Below are 24,175 nucleotides of genomic sequence, written 5' to 3'. Positions count from 1 at the left end.
CAAGAAGCTGCTCCTCCTCCCTCACCTACGCTCGGACTCTCAGGAGCTTCGCCGTCATCCTCGTCCTCCTCCTCCTCAGAGTCCTGGTGACCCCAGCTGCACTGCTCTTCCTCCTCCTCCTCCTCGGAGTCCTGGTGACCCCAGCCGCATGGTTCTTCCTCTCGCTCTGTCTTCGGTACGATGTCCGGTCTGGCGGTGGGAGAGCCTGCACATGTGGCGAGAGAGGTTACACTCTGTTTCTCCTCGGTCTCTGACAAGAAAGTAACTGTGACCTCATCTTTTTCCCTTCTTTATTGTGGATAAATTTATTTTTTTACAATACAGAAGGAAAACAAATTATTTCCACAAACCTTGGGGGTTTATTACTGACAATCTGACCTCTATGGACAAGATGGCCACATCAAAATGAAAGGAAAATTGGTTCTTACCTGCTAATTTTCTTTCCTTCCTGTAGTACCATGGATCAGTCCAGACTCCTGGTTTTGCTTCCCCTCCAGCAGATGGAGACAGAGAAAGCTTTGACTGACTCTGCCCTACATCCTGAAGTGCCACCTGCAGTCCGTCAGTATTAATTGGTATCAAAACAGTATGCCCTATAAAATTCAACTATCCAACACAACTAACTGTTACTACTCTCCACTTGGGCTAGGAATGTACACATCCCATTCACCAACCCCAAGTGGAAGCAGACCCCACGATAACATTCAAAAACGTACAAAATTTGAAAACCTGTAAAAACTTATCTGCAGATAGCATTAAAAAAAACCAAAACCACAGTGAACGAGCGGACTCTCTGTTACCTCTACGCAGAAATGGGCAGGACTCTGGACTGATCCGTGGTACTACAGGAATGAAAATTAGTAGGTAAGAACCAATTCTCCTTTCCCTGTATGTACTCTGATCAGTCCAGACTCCTGGGATGTACCAGAGCTCTCTTACTTGGGGTGGGACCTTGAGAGTCCCACTCAGATTACTCCTTCTCCAAAGCCTGCCGAGCATGGGGCCTGGACATCCAACCTGTAATGCCTAGCAAATGTATGCAAAGACTTCCAAGTCGCTGCCCTACAAATCTCCTGTGGCAAAACTTGACAACACTACACCCACAATGTTGCTTGCGAACGAGTAGAATGAGCTCTCAAACTGACCGGAAGCAGCTGATGAGAAAGAAGATACGCTGACTCAATAGCCTCCTTCAACCAACGAGCAATAGTGGCTCCAGATGCTTTATACCCTCTTCTGGGACCACTCCAGAGTACGAACAGATGATCCAACATATGGAAACTGTTAGTTACCTCCAAATAGTGCAACATGACGCATCGTATGTCTAATTTCCTGAGCTCCCTATAATAGGGATCAGAACGGTCCAAACCTGGAAAAGCCGGAAGCTCCATCGACTGATTCAAGTGAAAGGAGGCGGCTACCTTTGGAAACTCCTGCTTCTGTAATCCTTAAAAAGGGTTCCCTGCAGGATAATGCTTGAAAATCCGACACTCGGAGTGCAGATGAAATAAGCACGACGAATACCACCTTCAACGTGAGATCCTTCAAAGTTGCCCTCTTCAAGGGCTCAAAGGGCACAGCACATAGGGCTTTGAGAACCAAGCTCAGACTCCACGAAGGGCAAGGATTCCTGATCAGGGGGTGCAAATGCTTTGCTCTCCGGAGAAAACGCGCCACGTCTGGATGCGCTGCTAATGACATGCCGTTTAACTTACCACGGAAAAAACCAAGAGCTGCTACCTGCACCCACAAGGAACTGCACAACAACCCTTTAGCTAACCCTGCTTGCGAAAAGGACAAAATATCCGACACTAAGGCTTGGGTAGGGTCTAACTTGTGCTCCACGCACCAAGACTCAAAAATTCCCCGCACACTGACATAGGCCAGGGAGGTAGAAGTCTTACGCGAATGCAAAAGAGTAGCCACCACAGTGTCTGAATAATCTTTGTTCTTTAGACGGCGCCTCTCAAAAGCCATGCTGCTAGATAAAAGCGATCTACCTCTTCCAAACAAATGGGGCCCTGACGGAGGAGGTTTGGGAGATCCCGAAACCTCAAGGGGGTCGCCAACCGCCAGAGTGATCAGATCCGCAAGTGGCCCCGTCTTGGCTACTCTGGGACCACTAGCATGACCTCTGCCTGGTGAGCCTCTATTCATCTTAGCACTCTGCCGATCAGAGTCCAGGGCGGAAAAACGTATAGAAGAACGTCCTTCGGCCAGGGAAGCACTAAGGCATCCACTCCTTCCGCTCCACCGTTCTCGCCTCTGACTGAAAAAGCAAGGGGCCTTGGAATTCCAAAAGGTTGCCATAAAGGTCCACCGCCAGCCTAGACCACTTGTCGCATATCCGTTGAAAGGCCTCATCGGATAACTCCCACTCTCCGGGGTCGAGGCGGTGATGATTGAGAAAGTCGGCTTGGATGTGAGAGGCTGCTATGCTGACTAAATGCTGCTCCACCCAGAGTTTCAGCTGCTGCGCCTTGAGTGCCAATGATTGGCTTTTGGTTCCCCCCTGCCAATTGATATAAGCCACTGCGGTCGCATTGTCGGACAGAATTCGGACAGACTTCCCCTGCAGGAAGGGCTGGAGAGCCTGCAACGCCAAACGCACAGCTCTGGTCGCCAGATAATTGATCGACCACTGGGCCTCTGACAAGGACCACTGACCTTGAACCGATGTTCCCTGACAAACTGCTCCCCAGCTGGAGAGATTGGCGTCCATGCTGACCACTGTCCAATTGGGAACTTCCAGGGACACTCCATGTCTCAAGTTGTCCGACAGTAGCCACCAATCCAGACTGGACTGAGCCGCATCCGTAAGAGGAAGGGGAAGGTGATATTGTTCGGAAACCGGGTTCCAGCGGGAAAGCAATGCTGAATGTAGCGGTCTCATATGAGCAAAGCCCCAAGGAACCAACTCAGGGTGGAAGTCATCGAGCTGAAGACTCTCAAATAATCCCATACTCTTGGAGTATGATTGGACAATAAGTCTCGAACCTGTCCCTGCAACTTGAGAAGGCGGTGTTTGGGAAGAAATACCCTCCGCTGATGAGTGTCGAACAGGGCTCCTAGGAACTCCAGCGACTGGGAGGGAGTCAGGTGGCTCTTGTTGAGGTTGACCACTCAACCCAGTCACCGCAAGAAAGTACTCGGTGTACCACCGAATGGTAAAGAGACTCCAACTTTGCCTGAATTAGCCAGTCATCCAGATACGGGTGGACTAAAAGACCCTCCTTCCGGAGTTGCGGCGCCACCACATCACCTTGGTAAAGATCCTGGGAGCCGTGGCCAGTCCGAATGGTAGAGCTCAAAATTGAAAATGTTGTCCCAGGATGCAGAATCTCAGGAACCTCTGGTGATCATGCTGGATGCCGATGTGCAAGTATGCCTCAGTCAAATCTAGCGACGCAAGAAATTCTCCCTTGTGTACCGAAGCAATGACCAATCTGAGGGTCTCCATGTGAAATCTCGGGACTCTGAGACAGTGGTTGACTCTCTTGAGATCTAGAATGGGCCAAAATGTGCCTTCCTTTTTTGGCACAACGAAGTAAATGGAGTAACGACCCTTTCGCTGCTCGGCCTGAGGGACCGAAATGATAGCCCAGAGATAGCGCAGGTGCTGCAATATGTCTTGCACTACTCGACACTTCTCTTCGTAGGAGCACGGAGAGACAAGAAACCGATCTCGCAGTCATCGAACAAAATATAAAGCGTAACCTTGTCTTATCACACTGAGGACCCACTGGTCTGACATACACTTGGTTCATTCCCCGTAAAACAGAGACAGCCTGCCTCCCACCTCCCAAACTGGGGAATGGACCGGCCTCGCTTCATTGGGAGGATTTAACTCCTCCTGCTGAGTGGGGGATCCCAGGTCTTCCAAAACGACGTCCATGAAAGGACTGGGACCAAGATTGCTGTCTACCTAGAGGTTGTCTGAAATTGGGACCCAATAGTCGAGAAAAGCAGAACCTCAAATTTGTTCTAAATCGAGAGGGAAAACAACCTCTGGCCCTAGGGCAATCCTCCAGCAACTTATGGACCTTGTTCTCCCCTAAGGACTGTATCATATCTTCCAAGTCCTTTCCAAAAAGACGCTTTCCCGAGTTGCGCCTTAGAGGATACATCCACCGACAAGTTTCTCAAAGGAGCCTACGGGCAGAAACTGCCGACACCATAGACCGACCCGAAGTGCGCAGCAAATCGTATAAGGCATCAGCGCTATAGGCCACTGCCGCCTCTAAGCGCCCAGCCTGCATCACCTCTTCCTCCGAGAGGGAAGGATTGCTTTGTAAAAGCTGTACTCATCGAAGCCCAGCCTGCAGGGCAAAGATGCTGCACATGGCAGCCTGCACTCCCAGGGCTGAAACTTCAAAATTCCTATTGAGCTGTACTTCAAGCTTGCGGTCCTGAAGTTCCTTAAGGGCCATGGTTCCCGTCACCGGAATGGTAGTCTTTTTGGTGACTGCAGACACAGGGGCATCCACCTTTGGGATCCTCAAGATATCCAAAGCGTCTTCTGGCAAAGGGTACAGTCTGTCCATCGCTTTACTGACCTTCAGACCCAAATCCGGGGTGTCCCATTCACGGAAGAGTAAGTCAGTGTCAGAAAGGTGAAAGATATGGTCGGACCCCTCAAGCCCACCATAACTGGATCGATATCCCCCATGCGGGAGTCCTTCTGCAGGGCTTCAATGCCCAATTCCTCTAAAATAGCCGGAATAAGGGGACTCAGCTCGTCCCTCCGAAAAATATGGACCACCTTGGGATCATCCTTGTCCGTCACGTGAGGATTAGGGCAGCACTCTCGGACCTGATCAGCCCCGAAATCCACCCCCGGCGGGGGTTTGTCTCGGGGTCCCTGGTCCTCCGGATTGGACTCCTCTGAAGCAGCGTCAGTTTGTGAATGAAACTTGCCGGACCTAAGGGGACGCTTACCCCGTGGACCTGACCCCTGCTCCAGGGGTCTCGTCCGTTTGGAAACATGGGTACCAGGAAGCACCATGGAACCACCACCCGGGCATCTTTTATGTGCTTTTTTTTAATCTTATAGGCTTTATGCAGCAGTAGAATAAAATCAGAGGAGAAAGAGGATGAGGAGGAGGAGTTTGAGGCCTCCTCAAGGCCGTCGTCCCCGGTGCCTGCTGCTCCTGTCATCGGTTCGCCCCCCCCCCACCTCCGAAGGCTGCCTGCTGCGGGGACAAGGGAGGGAGATCCAACGCTCCCTGCTCTGCAAGACGTGTTGCCGTGCGAAAGCCGTGCAAAATGTCGTCTGTTCCTGCACTAAGCGGGAACGGGTCTGGAGAGGGAGTCCTCGGGTGCCGGCTCCTCCCTGATGCTCGTCCTGGCCGAATTGCGGCCTTTGCGGCTCCATCCGACGTGCCCATCCCCCCCAGGGAGGCACGCAGCACATAGGCCGTCCCTTGACACCCATAGGTGGCATCGTTGGTTCGGCAAGAGAGAGGGAGATAGAAACCTGAACCACCAGCGGTGAAAGGTCCCTCCCTCCCACGGAGGTAAAAACGGAGCCGACTGTGCACTGCCTTCTCGGCCACTTGCCTTCAAAACTTTTTTTTGTTTGTTTGTTTTGTTTTTCCGGTTGCTCCGCGGGTCCTGCGCCATTCAGGGTGAGTGAGCCGGGATCCCCGGTATCACCTGAACCAGGAGTGGATGCAGGGTCCTCAACCTCGAGAACCAGGGAGGATGGTCCCCTTAGGACTTGGCAACCCTCTGGGAGGCAGTGAAAACAGCTTCCTAAACTTTTTTTTTTTTTTTTTTTTTTTTAACAGAGTCAGCCCTGCAAAAAAAACCAAAAAACTAAGACTAATCTTAAACTTACTACCACAACTTTGTTGTTTTTTTCCTCTCAAACTAAACTATCACAGACTGCAGGATTTTGCACCTCCACCATCTGCTGGAGACAGAGATATACTGACGGACTGCAGGTGGCACCTCAGGATATACGGCAGAGTCAGTCAAAGCTTTCTCTGTCGCCATCTGCTGGAGGGGAGGCAAAACCAGGAGTCTGGACTGATCCGGGTACGTACAGGGAAATTGTATTTTTCACATTTCTGAAATGCAATAGAAAAAGGCACTATTGACCAAAAAGGACGCCAGGCCCTCCAAGCACAGGATAAACGGGGCCTCCTTGCTCCTCTACACTCACGTCCAAAACTCTCGGGCAATGCGTTTATGCTCAAACACATCATCATTGTGGACCCCCCGTTTCCTGCAATACCTTGGCCAGCGCTGCACAGCGTTCCTTTTGCCACAGCATGATGGGAAAGTGCCCCTCTCGCCTCCCCCACGCCCGGCTCCCTCGCTGTTAGTGCTGGCACTTGCTGCCGTTACTCTGAAGCTCCCCTGGTGCCGTGCACTTCTGTTTACTGTGAGGCGTGCAGTGCTGGTGACGTTTATTTGCAAGACCAGAGAGTTTGCACCGGCACCGCACACCTCGCTGTGAACGGAGCCGGGCGGCACCGGAGAGCTTCACAGTAGACGTGACACCGGCAAAGGAGATATGGTGGGTGGTGGAGAGAGGTGTCTGGGGTTTGGCTTGGGGGGGAGGGGGGGCAGATGGAGAAGAGAGGCAAGTGGCAGGCAGGTGGGGGTGCAGAAAGGAAAAGTTGATAACGAGCTGGTAGGGAGAAAGAGAAGAAGGGCCTGGTGGCTCGACTGGGCAGGAGTGGGAGAGAGGGGCAGAAGAGAGGAGAAGAGGCCAGCAGGTGGAGAGAGCGTGAAAGGAAGAGGAGGGGGGTGAGGATCAGCAAAAGAAATGGAATGAGAGATGGAGGAAGAAAGAGGGAGGGATGACTGAAAGGAGGAAAGACAGAAGAGGCAAGAGTGAGGGAGCCAGGAGAAAAGAAAGGAAGGCAAAGGAAAAAAAAAACAAAATGTAGAGAAAAGGAAAGTTAAAAATAAAAAAAGTTATTCTCACTCATTATCACCAGGATTTGTACAGCACATACCAAAAGGTATGCGGCGCCGTGCAGAGTCACAGAAGGGAGAGTCCCTGCTCCCAGGAGCTTATACGCTGCTCAAGAGGACCAGAAAGACCACCCAACACACACATAAGAGGTTTGAAGCCAAGACAGCAAAATGTCAGCGGAGAAGGTAACAGGTGGGCTAATCTGAGGACAGGGAAAACCGAACCGAGTGCCACTGCAAGGAATAAGCTCCTTTTAACAGTCTGCACAGGAAGCAGCCACTGGGGCGGTTAACAGATGGAGGTGAACCAACCGCAGGCAGGTTCATGCAACCAAGCTTAGAAAAACGTAGTTCAGAAAACATTCAGAAGGCTTTGTCCCGCTAAGTTTGGGCAAAACACTAACTGTTTAAGTTTTAGCCGGGCAAGTTGTTATGCAGCTAAAATGCATCCAGACTAGAGGGGTGCCAGGGAGGAGCTCAAACCTGGCCAGGTAGCACTGAACGTCCGTGCTAGCAGGCTAGGTCTGTTCATGCCCAGAACAGGTGTGAAGCTATCCATGCAAGTGCAGCCTGATAACTGTAGCCTTCACCTGCAATATTCAAAATGTAGCCAGTTACATGAAGGAAAAACAAAAACCAAAAAAAGAAATCCTTACAAGCCTAAGGGTGCAATCTCCCAGCTCACTAAATCACTCAAACTTATATCAGGCAGAGTTTCCAAATAGCCCTCCTCCACCCTCCAAAAAGATTGCAGGCCTATGAGCCTAAGGAGTCTCCCCCTCCCCCCAAATTTTAAATATATACCCGGCCTCTGGGTCCCCTTCTAATCCCAGCCTCCCCCTATCACCACTCCAGACACATAACAACTCCAGCCCAAACCCTCCTCTCAAAGCAACACGGGACGCTGCTCCCAGCCAGCCGGAGGGGTTGCCGGGGGGATGCCGGGAGGGAACTAGGAGGAGGCCCCCCCAGAGGCAGGACATAGTTTCAGAATTCGGGGGCTGGAAGTCTCCTCGGGCCGACAGTGCCGCAACCTTTTACAAATCTTTTGGGGGTTCGAGGGCTCTACCTGACGAAAGTTTAAGTGATTTAGCAGGGCCTTCAGGCTCGCAAGGATTTCTTTCTTTTCTTTTTTTTTTAATTTTTGTTTTTCCTCCACTTAAACAGCTACATTTTGAGTATTGCTGGTTAAGGCTAAAGTTTTTCAGGTATGCTTATCCGCATAAAGTTAGACCCAAATGGTTATATTCAGACATAGCCAGCTAGGTTTGAAAGTTATCCAGGTAACATTATCAGGCTACCTTTAGGCGAATACCCCGAGTGGGAGACTCATCCTGCTAAATGCCGTGATACCTTATCTGGTTAACCGTAGCCAGATAACTTGTTCCCTCACCACTTTTCAGAATTCTGACCTCATGAACCTAGGATTTTTAATACAACTGACATTTTGTGCATACTGAGTAAATCAGAGTTGCTTACCTGTAACAGGTGTTCTCCCAGGACAGCGGGATGTTAGCCCTCACATATGGGTGACATCATCAGATGGAGCCCTGTCACAGAATACTTTTGTCAAAGTGCTCCATCTTCTCCAGGCGGTCGCGCCGGCCTTTGGGGGTCATCTGGGCGCAGTTCGGGAACCGGACAGACGTCACGGGAAGGCCCGAGGCACAGGACGCACACGGTGTGCGGGTCCGTTATGGACATCGTCCGTGGGCACTCGAAAACCGGTCGCCACAGTGAAAAATAGGTGACGTGCGGTCGGTGGTTTTCGGTCACCGTGAGGTGAAGAAACGGGAACCAACCGTTTAAGCACGAAATAACTCACCAAAACAACGGAGGAGTCGAAGCGTGATGGGGGACCCCGGGACGGGGTGAACAACGAAGTTAAACTTCAAAATTTTCCATGAGGAAAAGTCACACCGCCCAGCTCTAAGAACCGCGAGGCAACTGCTGCGCAGAAAAAAAAAAAAAAGAGACTGAAGGGGGACCCCCGTGTGGCCACAGGGTTGGTGCCATGCTGGGCATGCTCAGTGTGCCAGTCAAAGTTCTAGAACTTTGACAAAAGTGTTCCGTGATAGGGCTCCATCTGATGATGTCACCCACATGGAGGACTAACATCCTGCTTTGTCCTGGGAGAATGCAATCATATGTAAATTTATGCAAATGCAGGAGAGAATTTCCAAAAAGCACTGCTGCAGACTTTCCTCTCCCTCCCAGCTGCGGCAGGAGACCAGGGGCTCTGATTATTACCCTTCTTGGTACCATTCTCTCATTCGACTTTTAGCTTCCATTTTAGCATTTTACAAAGTCCAGCTCCAACTTCACGCACCTTGGAGTTCGGCTAATCACTAAGGTTCAACTCTAGTCATAGGGTTGCATGCAATGTTGCTACCAAAGATAGGCCAAAATAACGCAAGTCAGTTTGTCCTGTAGCAACTTCAGGAAGGGAAAAGTAGTCACATGTGTACAAAAACAAAAATTATAAAAATAAACCTTGAATAAAAAGTACAGTGGGATTTTTGGCCTAAAGTGCAACATTTTGAATTAGGGAAAAGTCCCACCATGATTTTTTTTTTGGCATGCATGCTTGTTTGCCTGATTTTTTCCCTAAATCTCTGGAACAGGGCGGGCATCACGATTCTGCAGGAGAAGCATCTCCTCACCTCTGCAGGAGCTGCCGGAGTCTTCTCTTTGCTTCTCCCCGGCTCCTGGCTCCTCCTCCGGCTCCGTCTTCAGCAGGATGTCCGGCCTGACTGCTGCGCGACCTGTGCCGGAGAGAAAAAGAGGTTCCCCCCTTAATCCTCAGCGAATACTTGCCAAGTCATAAACAAATCGAAATGGGCCTTGGCGGCCCTTTTCTCCATTTTATGGTGCTTGTCGGTGCTAAAGGACGGCTTGTGCATGCTGGGTCCCCTGAAACCTTTCCTCAGAGGGCAAACGGGGCATAAACAGATGAAGCGATGCATAACCTCCTCTGAATAGGACAGGTTGTCCCATGCTGATCCTAATGCAAACAAGCATTTCCAGATGGCTCTCTCTCATTAGGCAAAGCTGCTCCAGTCCTGGTTTTACCTCACTCATCCATGGGGTTTTTTTTGGGGGGGGGGGGGAATCAGAACCCCATTTCCATGTATGCTATGGAGCAAAATCAGGGCTGGCTCAGCCCGGCCTGAGGGACCTGGAGTCATCGGCCAGTGCTCAGGTGGACACCAGGGCTTTTCTCAATCTAACAGCTTTGCCTCCTACTCCAGAGATCCCCAGGCAGGGGGTGTGGAGCAGATGTGCACATACAACTCGCCCCCTCCCCAGATGGCTGCATGCATGTTTCCGCAGCATTCGACAGTGCTGGGGTTCACCATTCCACAAGGAGGGCTATCACCCTCATACTCCATGACCTAGGTCAAAAAACAAACATTCACCCGCCCTGCTGAGGATCTGCACTAAATCATTAAAAATGGTTTGAAAGACGCCTGGGGTTTCTCACTTCTTGAATTAAGGTACCCCTCAGGATATGCAAAAGTTTAATTATTGGTACAGAGGTGTGCTACTGAACAGAGCCAGGTTCAATGAGGAGAGCAGCTCTGTAGGGAGGTATCACTGCTTTCCCGGGAACACAGTTCCCCGTAAGGGCCAGACGAAGGATGAAATCGCTCTGCACCTGGGTGGGGCACTCAGCCTCATGAACATGGAGCACATATTCTTTCCTGAACATACCCAGATCAGTCCAGACCAGTGGGGTTTATGCATCCCTATCAGCAGATGGAAGCAGAGAAGAACATCTTTGAGGCACTGCTCCATAAACGAGAGTGCCCCCTGCAGTCCCTCAGTATTTCTCTGTCTCCAGCAGATGGTAGAGGTGGCACACCTGCAGTTCTGAATGATTTGGGAGACTTGGAAATTTGAAGTTTGGAGTCTGCTCCCCGAGGTGCTAGGTTCCCGGGGACCTTGATACCCAGGGGACTGCCTCCCTCTTGGCGCCTCGAAGTCCCCTCCTGTATACTGCTGGCTCCATTCAGGGAAGTATCTCCTTTTTAAAAATTTTCTTATTCGCTGTGTTGAATTTTTTTTATTTTAAGTTTGTTTAACAAAAAAAAAAAAAAAAAAAAAGGCAGACGGGAGCCTGTAGCTGCAGTGCCGGGGCGGTCGGCCAGCGGGTTCTTCCGCAGCTGATAGGAAGGGGAGAGTGAGAGAGGCCTAGTAAGGTTGAATTTCCCAGCGGGGGAAACCTTACAGCGCGCCCAAAGAGTCGCACGGCATTAGGGCTTGTGCTGTTTTTCCCACGCGCTAGCAGTTTCGGCACAACTCGGAAGGACGTTCACATGTGCGGCCTGCGTAGCAGTTTCGCAGGCCTCATGGCAGACAAGCTGCATGTGGAGGTTTGTAAGGCCTGTGGGCTCTGGGCTGCCCACTTGAATTCTCACTCCGTCTGCACAGGTTGTGCTTCGGGAGGGGAGGGACTTTCTCTGAAGGTTTTGAAGGCCAAGAGGGCGTCCCAATCCGCAGGGTCCACAGCAAGCACTAAAGGGGGGGGGGGGGGGTGTCTCCTCTGATGCTATTCCTGAGGGGGAGGGCAAGCAGGGAGCCTCAGCCAATCAAGAGCCCGGGGACTCCCCTCCTCCACTCTCTCCTGCGGGGCAGGAACTGGAGGATAGTCAGGAGGAGGGAGCGGATTCGGATTCCAGCCTCCCCGAGCAGGAATTTTCACCCGAATTTGTCCCGCTGATGCACGAAGCTTTTCTGACTAGAAAGAGTGCAGGGGAGAGGAGACCCAGAGACAGAAGGCCAGGACCGCTCAAGAGACCCAGGTTAGCTTCAGCGGGCGGTCCAGAGCGCATGCTCAAGTCCCTGGGGTTACGTGTCGCTTGTGCGGAGGGTGACCCCAGGGATCTGGATGATTCGGACAACATGCAGGAGGATGCTGAGTCGTAACAGGGAGCGGATCCGGATGGATACCCGGATGGGGTTCAGAATCCGAATCCGGATGTGAGCAAGGATGACCCAGATATCGGGGAGACCGGGAGCGAGGGAGATGAGCCTCGCGTGGTCCGCCTGTTTAAGAAGGAGGAACTTCAGCCCCTTATTTCACAGGTGTTGGAAGAATTGGGGGTGAAGCTAACTCAGGGGGGAGTCGGATAATGAGGGCGTCAATCTGGTTCTGGATGGATTGTGGGGGCCGCTGAGTGCCTTTCCCATCCCTAAAAAGATTCAGAAGCTGATTAGCCAGGACTGGGATTTCTCAGAAGCAGGCTTAAAGGTCGGGAGGGCAATGGCGAAGCTTTATCCCTTGCTGGAAGAGCATTTGGACTGCCTTAAGACTCTGAAGGTGGACGCAGTGATCTCTGTGGTAACTAAGAAGACTACAATTCCGATGGCGGGGTCCTCCACTCTGAAGGATGTCTAGGAATGTAAGTTGGAGATTCAGTTGAAGCGCATGTTTGAGGTGTCAGCCTTGAATGTGATGCAGCGGGCTTGTTTGTGCTGGATCCAGAAGCCGCAGGAGCAGGCATCGTCCAGGGTGCTCATCCCCATTCAGGAGGCTCGCCTGGAAGCTGAGGGGTGGGGGCTTATGTGGCAGGTGCCTTATACGACTTGATCTGTGCTTTGGCCAGAAATATGGTCTCGGTGGTGGCTGCACACAGACTTCTCTGGTGCACAATTGGATGGCGGACATGTGGTCCAAGACTCAGCTATGTAATCTTCCTTTCCAGGGGAAGCTGCTTTTTTGGGGAGGATCTAGAGTCCAAGGGAAACAGACTACCAGAGGATATGACGACCAATAAGAAGGTTTTTCCATCCCGTTCCCGGGACTCAAGGAGGTTTCAGTCTGGCAGAGGGACTTCCTCTTTGAGTTCCAAGCAGTCTCCTGGTCATCAGCAGTCCTTTCGGGGTGCCAGCAGGTCCTCCAGAAGTGGGTCCATTCATGGGACCGGAGGCAATAAGAACTCTCAAAGAAGCCAGGTTTGTCCACTCCTCGCTGTAAGCAGTAGGGGGCAGGTTGTCCCATTTTTACTAGGAGTGGGCCAAGATTACCTTGACCAGTGGGTTCTGGAGGTTGTAAGATACTGTTTCACCCTAGAATTTTCGTGTCCACTCAGGGAAGCCTTTCTGGAGTCCCACTGCTCTTCTTGAAACAAAAGGGAAGTGGTGGAGAGGACTCTACAAAAATTAATAAGCCTGGAGGCCATAATTTCCGGTGCCGCTAAGCAAGCAGGGGTGGGGGAGATACTCCATCTATTTTGTGGTACCAAAGAAGGAGGGCACCTTCCACCCCATCTTAGATTTGCAGAAGGTGAACTTAAGTTTATGAGTGCTGCATTTCCGGATGGAGACGTTGCAGATAGTGATTGCGGCGGTCCGCAAAGGAGAATTCCTGGCATCTTTAGAGCTAACCGAAGCTTATCTGCATATTCCCATAAGGAAGGACCATCAGAAGTTTCTGCAGTTCAAGGTGTTGGGTAAGCATTTTCAGTTTCGAGCTCTTCCTTTCAGGTTGGCTATGGCGCCTCAGACCTTCACAAAAGTGATGGTGGTGGTAGCGGCAGCCTTGCGACAAGAAGGAATTCTGGTCCATCTGTATCTAGACAATTAGCTTATCCAGGCAAAGACTGAAGAGGAGTGCGGTTGGTGTAGCGAGTGATGACCACTCTTGGTTCTCTGGGTTGGGTCATCAATGTGGCAAAGAATCACCTAGTTCTGTCTCAGTTGTTGCAGTATCTAGGAGCCCACATCCAGGAGGGCCGAGTGTATCTGACAGCGAACAGATTGTCAAAGCTGCAAGTGTCACAGCGTCTATCAGTGTCCAGGGTCTAGGATTACTTACAGGTGCTGGGATCCATGGCTTCAACATTGGATCTGGTCCTGCTGCAGAAGGCGTTGCTGTCCAGATGGAATCCAGTGTCGGAGCAGTTTCATCTGCCACTGCCTCTTCTAACGGAATCCCAGTCCAGCCTTTCATGGTGGATGTCAAGGAGCAACCTGGAGAAGGGAGTGGACCTGGAGACTCCGGACTGGGTGGTAGTGACCACAGATGCCAGCCTCAAGGGCTGGGGAGCAGTGTACCTGGGTCGATCTGCCCAGGGCTTTGATCAGTGGCGGAGGCGACTTGGTCCATCAATCGTCTGGAGATGAGGCAGTGCAAAGAGCCCTAGAAGAGTTTCTGCCTCTGGTTCAGGGTTGTATGGTTCAACTGTCAAAGAGGAACAAAGAGTCACACGGTGGCTTGAGAAGCTCAGCTGTTTGCGTGAGTGGAGCTTCACCTCAAGGGGCTGGCAACCTCACATGTAGCGGGCATAGACAATGTGCAGACTGACTTCCTCAGTAGGCAGCAGTTCAATCTCGGGGAGTAGGAATTGTCCCCGGAAGCCTGGAATCACATTTGTGCCAGATGAGGGGTTTCGCAGCTGGATCTCATGGCAACGCAAGCCAATGCAAAGACGACAAGATTCTTCAGTTGCAGAAGGGAGGCCGGTTCAGTAGGACTGGATGCCCTAATGTGCTCATGGTCGAGGGGGATTCTTCTGTACATGTTTCTGCTGTGGCCACTCACAGGTAGAGTACTACGGCACATAGAATTGCATCCAGGAACAGTAGTGCTGCTGGCACCCGAATGGCCGTGGCGTATCTAGCGGTGGACAGTTCTCTTCGACTGACTCATCTGCCAGGTCTATTGCGACAGGGGCCCATATTTTCGGATCGGGAGGATCACTTTTGTCTCGAGGCTTGGCTTTTGAGAGGCGGTACTTGCGCATGAAGGCATATTCAGAACCAGTAATTACTACCCTTCTGCAGGTGAGAAGGCCTGCTACCTCCATGGCATACATCAGGGTTTGGAAGGTTTTTGAGACCTGGTGTTTACAATAACATCTGGACCCTCTGTCAGCGACAGTCCCGCATATTTTGTCCTTTCTTCAGCAGGGCTTGTTTAAAGGTTTGGCCTATAGTTCGCTCCGCATCCAGGTTTCTGCCTTGGGTTGTCTCAGAGGCAAGGTACGGGGTAAGTCTTTGGCGCCCATCCTGATGTCATCCGATTTCTGAAGGGGGTGAAGCATGTACAAACTCCAGTTCAGAAAGATGAGTCCAGATTGGAACCTCAATTTGGTCTTGCAGGTTCTCTGTGAGGCACCTTCTGAGCCATCGGGACAAGCTTCCTTGAAGGACCTTACATTGAAGGCGGTTTTCCTGGTTACGATTTGCTCAGCCAGACGGATTTCAGAACTACAGGCCCTATCTTGTTGCGATCCGTTTTTACGGATTACTAACGAGAGAGAGTGTCTTTGTGTACAGTGCCTTCTTTTTTGCCAAAGGTGGTTTCTGCCTTCCATGTGAATCAGACAGTTGAATTACCAGGTTTCTCGGAAGGGTCTTAGGATTCAGCAGAGGTAGAGATCTCCATCTTTTGGATGTGCGTCGCATTCTGTTACTTTATTTGAAGGTCACTAATTCCTTTCGATGGTCAAATCACCTGTTTGTGTTGTTCAGTGGACCAAGGAAAGTAGAGAAAGCTTCCAAAGCTACTTTGGCTCATTGGTTGAAAGAAGCTATTTGTTCAGCCTATATTTGTAAGGGTCGAGCCAGTCTGACAGGTCTGAAAGCACATTAGACTAACGTGCAGGTAGCCTCTTGGGAGGAGTGTCAGTTGTTATCTCCCCAAGAGATCTGTAGGGCCAAGGTGTAGTCCTCGCTTCATACTTTCACCAAGGATTACCGATTGGATGTTCGGTCACAAGAGGATACTACTTTCAGTGAAAGTGTGTTGAGAGCGGGTCTTTCGGGTTCCTGCCCAGTGTAGGGTTGCTTTGGTACATCCCACTGGTCTGGAGTGATCTGGATATGTTCAGGAAAGGAAAATTGGTTCTTACCTAATTTTCGTTCCTGTAATACCACAGATCAGTCCAGAGGCCTGCCCCGGCATTGTTGCCAAAAGATTGATTTTCCTGGTACTCTTCTCTGTATGTCAAAGAGGTTTTTTACCATTTAATCTGTTCTGTTTTTTCGTTGGATCAAGTGGTTGTCTGACTGTTTGGATACTGGAGTTATATTTGTTTCCAGTTCAAGGGTATCCAACCTTGTGGTGGTTCGGTTTGCCTGATTATGGGGGGAGGATTTCTAACCTTGGCTTGAGTACAGGTCAGTACTGAGAGACTGCAGGGGGCCCTCTCATTTATGTAGCAGTGCCTCAAAGATTTTCTTCTCTGCCTCCATCTGCTGGTGGGGATGCATAAACCCCACTGGTCTGGACTGATCTGTGGTATTACAGGAACGAAAATTAGCAGGTAAGAACCAATTTTCCTTTAACTCTAGAACTAAAATTCTGACTTCAAAATGATAGGCTGACCCAGTAAAGGCGAGTGACAATGTTCAGCCCAGCAGACAGTACGGGGATGGCTCCGCTAATGGCACTTGATGGAGAATATTTGCAACGATCCAAATGAAGGAAATTGGGTTGGGGGGTGGGGGGAAGGCACAAATCTTCAGTCCTTTCAGGAACTTGTCATCCTCCCTTAAATTTCCTGAATTCATGTTATCACAATAGCAGATAAACCCCAGCCATATGCAAATCCTTCTACCCTGGTCTTAGAGTACTCGGAGCCCTTCCCCTCCTGTCCACTCTATCCAGTCCTAGAATACCCAGAGTCCTCCCCACCCCACTGACCTTAAAGCCTCTCCCTCCTAACTCTCCTACAGAGCTCAGAGCCCCACAGTCCCTTATTCTCATACCACTCTTCCCCTACCCTGGCTTGCCCAGATACGCTGTTTCCTCTACCCTAGCATGGTCAGACTATTTGCTTCCCTCCCCGCTAACCTACAGCGCCCATACTCGCAGTTCCTCTCTCCCAACTCTAGCATATCCAGTCTCCCTAATCCTCTCTCCCCCCCAACTCTGGCATGCCCGGACTCCCCATTCCTTTTCCTGACCTTAGTCTGCGTCAAACCCCTATTCCCTTCAGCAAAGCATGCACATATTCCCCCATTCCCCTCTCCCCCCCTCGCATACCTCTCCCCCGACTCTAGCATGCCCAGACTCCCCTTTTCCTCTTCCCCCCCCCCCCCCCCCCCAGCACGCCGACTTCCCCATCCCCCTCTCCCGACTCTAGAACCGCAGTAGTGACGACATCTTTACCAACCTGCGCAGGATCTCTTGGACGTTTCGCCTTCCTTCACCTCCTGCTGGTCCCTGAAATACAGCTTCTCCCCTTGTTTAATTCTCAGCAGAATATCAGGTCTCAGAACGGGATATCCTGCAGGAGAGGAGGAATATGTTTTTTATGTTCTTTGGAGGGGTTTTGTTCACCAAGGGTTGAGAACAAAGGATGCAGAAGAATGAACATCATCTTAGCAGATGCAGGCGTTTCTCGCAGACTGACCCTATGGGCCAGATTTAAGAACAAGGAGACAATAACAAAAAACACTGTGAGTAATTTGCAAGTGCAGCTCGTTCGAGCATTTGCGCCAACCTTAAGACTGGTCTGCAAAATCCTGCAGTTTCGTCACCAGGACCACAGAAAATTGCACAACCAAATCCCGCTTCTCCTCACTGAGGTAAAATCCTGTAAAGTGTCAAGTCTGCACTGTATTGAACTAGTGCGCAGAAATCTGGCTCCAAAGGAAATTCCCACTTAAAAAAAAAAGAAAACGTACAACTGCTAAAGACTTTGACCCAGCTTGGTGGCGAGTGTTGCGCGCTGCCGTGCAGAGGACCCGGGTTGAACTGCTGGCTCGAGTCTTCCGCTCCTGGTGTCGGCCGGGGTTGGGGATAACGTGGAAGCGACACACTTATCCTCTAGGGGGGGGGCCGAGAGTCCGGGTCATTAAGCAACAGCAACACCTAGTGGCCAGATTTAGGGCAGATTATGGGGTTCCAAAAGGGAACTCCCGGCAGCGTTGTGCCACTGCACTGATTAAGAAACTTAGGGCTGAGGTACATAACAAATTGTGGAAAAGTCTCCAGCTAGTTTTGACTGAAGGCTCATGGCACCGTGGCCCAACAGTGGACGATTTGAGCTGGAAACCCAAAAGGAGCAGGAAGAAGTTGATAGGGGCCTCCCCGCCACCTCACTATAACAATAGCATCCACAGAACTATAGACCACTCCTTAAATATGGCCCTGTGTGTGTCCCACTGGGAATCTCACTCACCCAGTACAAGTGCAGCCTTTGCCTGGAATCGCCTGCCAGCATACGGGCTGATACAGTAAAAGTCACGGGAGAGCAGGCGAACGCCCGCTCTCCTGTGCATGCGATTCTGTATTCAAATGAGGGCCCGCAGCAAAAAGAGGCGCTCGGGACACTAGCGCGTCCTTAGCGTCTCTTTTTGGACAGGAGCGGTGGCTGTCAGTGGGTTTGACAGCCGACGCTCAATTTTGCCGGCGTCGGTTCTCAAATCCGCTGACAGCCACGGGTTTGGAAACCGAACACCAGCAAAATTGAGCATCGGTTTTCAACCTGCGAGCTGATTTCAAAATTTTTTTTAACTTTCGGGACCTCCGACTTAATATCGCCATGCTTTTCTGTGCACTTCCCCGGCGCCAGCAGAAATTAACGCCTACCTTTGGGTAGGCGCTAATTTCTGAAAGTAAAATGTGTGGCTTGGCTGCACATTTTGCTTTCTGAATCGCGCGGGAATACCTAATAGGGCCATCAACATGCATTTGCATGTTGCGGGCGCTATTAGGTTCGGGGGGTTGGACGTGCGTTTTCGACGCGCTATTACCCCTTACTGAATAAGGGTAAAGCTAGCGCGCCGAAAACGCGTGTCCAATCGCGGGTTAACCGTGCGCTCCACCGGAGCGCACTGTACTGTATCGGCCTGATAGGTAGTAGTAACCAAGATGGTACCAGAATTCAAGCATGGAAGGTATTAAGGACGAGAGAGGAAGATGGCTGGAGAACAAGTCAGGCAGGGGCAACTGGGGCAGAGAGGACAGCTACTATGCTACTAGGCGAGATGCCCTGGATGAAGTGTGTGACTCAGGCTTAGAGTGCGGGGAAGGCCTGGGGCATCTCATCTCAGTGGAGCTCATTGCCTAGAATTGTGGACAGGAGGATTTAAATCCTGTAAATAAATCTGTATTCACGTCTCCATTTGCCCCTTGGACTCCAGCTTCTAGCTTCCAGGACCCGCACTGACATCACTCACCAGCGTGGGAGCTCCCTGGAGTCTCTCTGCCCTGAGACCCCCCTGTGGCTGGCCCATCCCCTCCTTCAATTTTTGACAGGATGTCAGGTTTCACAACTGGGTACCCTGCAAATAAAAAACAAAAATGTGTAAAAAAAAAATCACACACACACACACACACACGAAGGGGAAATCAATCAATAAATAAGGTGAATTTTCACATAGCATCAAAACAATTTAAATTCACCTTATTTATTGACTCTCCCTCATGCGTGTATATATACAGATGCCTGCTGATTTGAGACTCGAAACAGACTCAAAAAATTTTAAAAAGCCTTAAAGACCTGTCTGTTTGAACAAGCATACTCAGACAACCTAGAGAAAAGGATAATAACATCAAGAGCTAAGGACTGCCATTATCTCCCTTGTTCTGTTTGGTACTGCTGTTATTAAGGTAATTGTTTTTTTATTGAATATGTTTTAGAAAACTCCAATGTATACCTTGTGTTTTTTAAATATTCTATGTAAACCGTTGTGATGTAATTTCGAACGACTGTATACAAAATTTTTTAAATAAATAAATATTTATATAAATAAGTATATTCTAATAATTCACAGAAAAATGAATATTTTGTGGTTTACTGGGTGGAAGAACGGTGAGTCAGTACGGCCTGCAGTTCAGCAAAGATTTCAATCATTTCTTGGACTGGTCTCCTTAAGACCCGACCTTCACTGCAGCTGGAATGGCAGTCGTGACCAGGTCCATTCCGACAGTTCACCTAAAAGTTTTTTTGTCCTTCGTTTCTGGAGACTCTTCTCTTTTTTTGCTTCCAGACCCACAACTCATGCCCCAGTGTCATGAGCCAACGCGAAAACGCCATATAACGGAGGGGATGGAGGGGGGAATGCCCATGACTGCATCTATCCATGTTCATTTAGCAAGATGTGCTCTCAGATAAAGTGTTAAAGCCTCCTCTCCTCTCCCACCTACCACACACACACACACACACACACACACAAATTAGCAGCATAGCAGAAAAAGGAGCTGCGACTACACATCAGTGTCTTATATCATCTGTATGTGACACATAGATCTCAGACTGAGATTCTTACTCACAGTACCCAACAAAACTTTGTATTTTTTTTTTTACGAGTGGATTAATAATCAATGAAGGAAGAACCCCAGTTAACTCACAGTTATTGCAAAGTTTATTGTAAAAAGAGTCTCTCACAACTCTTAAGATGGTCTAATGATTCACACCTAGCAAGGAGTCTCGGTAGGGATGAGCATGCCAACACCAATGGCCTGGGTCCTCTATAAATCAAAAAAACTTGGAAAGACAAAATGTGAGATTTGAGTGGGGGGGGAAGGGTACTATCAAAGGCCTGTTTTCATCCGACTGCATAACCACTGAGGATGGCATTATAACAACTCACCTCCAATACTTTATTTTAGTCAGTCATACTTGTTGAAATTTCCCTTTTCTTGAATCCTGCTAATCCAGACAAAGTGTTTTTTACTCTGTCCCCCAGCTGGTGGAGACAGAGGAGAAGCCTTTTGCTCTTTGACATCATCACTGGAAAAAGGAAGGTTCAGCCCGGCCTCTTCCCAATAACCTGTCAAAGCAATCGAGTGAGCACCTAAACCAATAGTGCCTTATCCTTGCCAGAAGAAAGTATGCCCTAAGCAGGAGGAGACATTTAAGGATGAGGAAACAGAACAGATGACACAAAGTGAGTCCAACTGAGAGGATCACATTCCCTATATTTCCTGAAGGATAAGCAAGGACAGAGAGCATCAAAACACTTTAAATTCTCCTTATTTATTGACTCCCCCTCATGTGTATATACATATTATAAGCGATGTGAACCCTTGTGGCTATGGCGAGGTTGACACAGCCTGTGGGGTGAACCTCGTAGGCCCTCAATGACAGCTGGTGGAAGCTGGCTAGCAAGAGATTGGTGTAGGGCTTCACCTATACCAGTCCCTTTCCCTGCAGGTTAAGCCCTTGGGTTCCAGGAGCCAGCAGGACTTAGGTGATGGTCTCTTGGAAGATGGCACAGATGGAGGGTCCTGGGCCACAAAGGGTCAGAGAAAGGGGGCAGACAAGGATGACCAATGTCCAGGCAAAGGGTCAGAGTTGGGTAGCAGACAAGCGTAGTCAGTATCCAGGAAAAAGTTCAAATCCAGGGAAGCAGTCCGAAGAGAAGATGAGGAGAAGACAAGAAGGACTGGCAGATGGGCAAGATAGCTGGAAAGGCCAGGTAGGTCAGGCTGGAGAAGAGAGACAAAGCAGACAAGGCGGAGAAGGCTGGAGAGACAAGACAAGGCTGGATGAGGCAGGGCAGGCTGGAGAGATGAGGCAAGGCTGGATACAGGATAAGGACACTGGCAACACACACTACCAATGGTAGAAGGACCTGCTGTGAGGCAAGCTAAGGACATCTGATGGGCTCTTTCATATGAATGATGCAGGTGATGTCATCCAAGGGTGCTGCAACCTTTTCCCGCCACTGGCCCTTTAAATGCTGAGATGTCGTGCACGCATGCCTATGGGGGAAGCTAGAGGCGGCAATTCAGGCAGGGTCCTACTGTGTGAGGAAAGGCTGGCAGCATCCACCGCAGACGAGGGTCCCTGTTGCTGACAGCGACAGGATGAATGCGGTGGCTTGTGGGTTTGTCCTGCAAGCCACCAAACATAACACATATATTCAAATAATTCACAGAAAAGCTAGGATTTTGTGGCCTTGTATCTTGTGTTCCCGAATGGGTTGTGGACTAGTCTAGCAGGACTCAAGAAAAGGAAATTAACAGGTATGACTACATTTTTCTTTCCTTATCATCCTGCTACACCAGTCCAGACAAGTGGGAATTACTAAAGATTAGATTAGACTAGTCTGGGTGGGAAGAAGACAGGGCTGCTCTGAGAACACCTACCCCAAACGCAGCATTTGCCTTGGTTGTTACATCCGGTCTGTAACATTTAACAAAGGAATGCAAAGACAACTAGGTTGTTGCTTTACAGATACCCTCTGGGGTTACTACAAAGGCTTCTTCCCATGATGCACCTGGCATTCTTTGGTCCTTCAGCACAAATGCCAATGCAATCTCCTCCTTGATGTATCTGGCCAGAGTAGCCTTGGAATCTGCCGTGTCCCTACGAGGGCTGTCAAACAATATAAATAGCCTGACAGTCTTCCAAAAGGGATTTGTCACTTTGAATAAACTTGCCACCTTGAAAAATCCACAGACGCTCACTTCCTTTTAGCGTCTCACCGCCATACCTCCCAGGCATTTGAAAACAGGTTGCCTGGGAGGTATGGCGGTGAGACGCTAAAAGGAAGTGAGCGTCTGTGGATTTTTCAAGGTGGAGAGTTTATCCGTCCCTTGAGATGCTAAAAGGAGGTGAGCGTCTGTGTGTTTCTCGGTGAGGAAGCAATTAGAAGAAAGAAAAATTGAGTGAGAACTGGACATTTATTCAGTGGAGATCTTGATGAATAAAGTCGGAATTTGAGACTATATATGCATGGGGATACTTGGGAAGACCGTTTGGAAGATATGGGTTCAGTAGTGAATTGAAACATACTCTCCTGAAGAAGCCTGTGGGAAGGCAAAACATGTCGGGAGTATTATAAAGTACTGTGAAGAAAAAACAAGAAAGAGTTTCTCTCAATAATAACGGAGAAAAGAAATTTCACTATGAGAGAGATAATAAATAAGTATTTTTAATGTGTGTGTGAATGGATGTTTTTTAATATTAAATGTTTTCGGAAACATATATTCCTTTGTATATTTAAAATGCAAATAACTGTGAAAAGATCTTTATTAAAATATTTTTTGTAATTGAAATAAAAGTTATTATAATAAATTATATGTCACTATATGATATAACATGGCTGAATCAAAGCATCTTTTCCGCTGAAGCCCCATTCTTTCTGGCAACTGAAGAACCTGTTGATCTTGGAACTCTTGCAGGCTGACATCAGGTCCATAAAGAGAATGCCCCACTGGTCCACTATTAACTGGAAATCTCCTGGGTTAACTTGGGATTTGGTGTGCCCCCTTGCTTGTTCACTTATGTGACTGCAGTTGCATTGATTAGTAGTAACCAAACTGACTTTCTCTTCACTGATGAAAGGAACTGTATTAAGGCTAGCCTGATGACCCTGATTTCCAGCCTAATTATGGATCACACGAGGACTGCCATATTGGGTTAGAGCAAGGGTCCATCAAGCCCAGTATCCTGTTTCCAACAGTGGCCAATCCAGGTCGCAAATACCTGGCAAGTACCCAAACATTACATAAATCCCATGCTGCTCTCTCTTTGTTCTAGAGGCCCTCCCGTCCCATTGCATTTGAGTCTGAGGGTATAACAGTTCAAAAACAAAAGTCCAAATCCATTCCCTTCAACAAATTTGAGGGTGTCTCTCACCAGTTCAGGCTGACCCTTGCCAGGAGCAGCACAGGGAGATGAATTTCGTAGTTCTGAGACTTGGGAGACCAATGGGACAGCAGGAACAAGTGTAGAGGTCACATGTAAACCATGGCCCATTAAACTAAGTCCAAGGTGGCCACCATAAATCCGAAAAGTTGGCGAGAGTCTCACACTTTGGGCACCCTTTTAAGACCAAAATGCTTGCACTTGCGTCACTAACTTGTCAACCTCTTTTTGGATTAGGAAGACTTGCCCTATATTTATATATATTGAACTGGGCTCTCAAGAATTCTAAAGGCTGGAAAGAGCTTAGCCTGCTATTTGAATAGTTTATCACCCAACCTAGGCATGCCATGACCTGGACAATTCTGGCAGACACCAAATAATTTTCTTGGAATGATTTGGCCTCGATAAGCAATTGTCTAGGTAGGGATACAACATAATGCCTTCCCTGTGAAGGGCCAATGCAGCTGTGACCATCACTTGGTGAAGGTCCTTGGAGCTGCAGTGAGTACAAACAGCAAAGCTTTGGACTAGAAATATTGTCCCAGGACACAAAACATGTGAAATCTCCGGTGAGCTTTCCAAATGCGATTATGAAAATAGGCCTCTGCCAGGTACAAGGATGAAAGCACTCCCATCTCCTTACTGCCACGCCAATGGCACAAAAATTTCTCCATTCTGAAATGTGGAACCCA

At 49.3% G+C, this 24,175-nt stretch overlaps 1 protein-coding gene across 1 annotated transcript in view; it reads right to left on the bottom strand.

Annotated features, from left to right (window-relative positions):
* The window catches only part of LOC115083955 (zinc finger protein 774-like), a 48,679-nt gene that overhangs the window by 12,221 nt on the left and 12,283 nt on the right, over window positions 1-24,175 (bottom strand). The window contains exons 3-6 of the mRNA XM_029588128.1: window positions 19,063-19,167; window positions 17,052-17,165; window positions 9,591-9,692; window positions 26-205 (exon numbers count right to left, since the gene is read on the bottom strand). Coding sequence (XP_029443988.1) covers window positions 26-205; window positions 9,591-9,692; window positions 17,052-17,165; window positions 19,063-19,167 — 501 coding nt within the window. The remainder of the gene's footprint in view (window positions 1-25; window positions 206-9,590; window positions 9,693-17,051; window positions 17,166-19,062; window positions 19,168-24,175) is intronic.

Source organism: Rhinatrema bivittatum, chromosome 2 (assembly GCF_901001135.1).
Source record: "Rhinatrema bivittatum chromosome 2, aRhiBiv1.1, whole genome shotgun sequence".
NCBI lineage: Eukaryota > Metazoa > Chordata > Amphibia > Gymnophiona > Rhinatrematidae > Rhinatrema > Rhinatrema bivittatum.
Note: the sequence above shows the minus strand (reverse complement) of the source record. Positions and strands in the feature narration are given on the sequence as shown.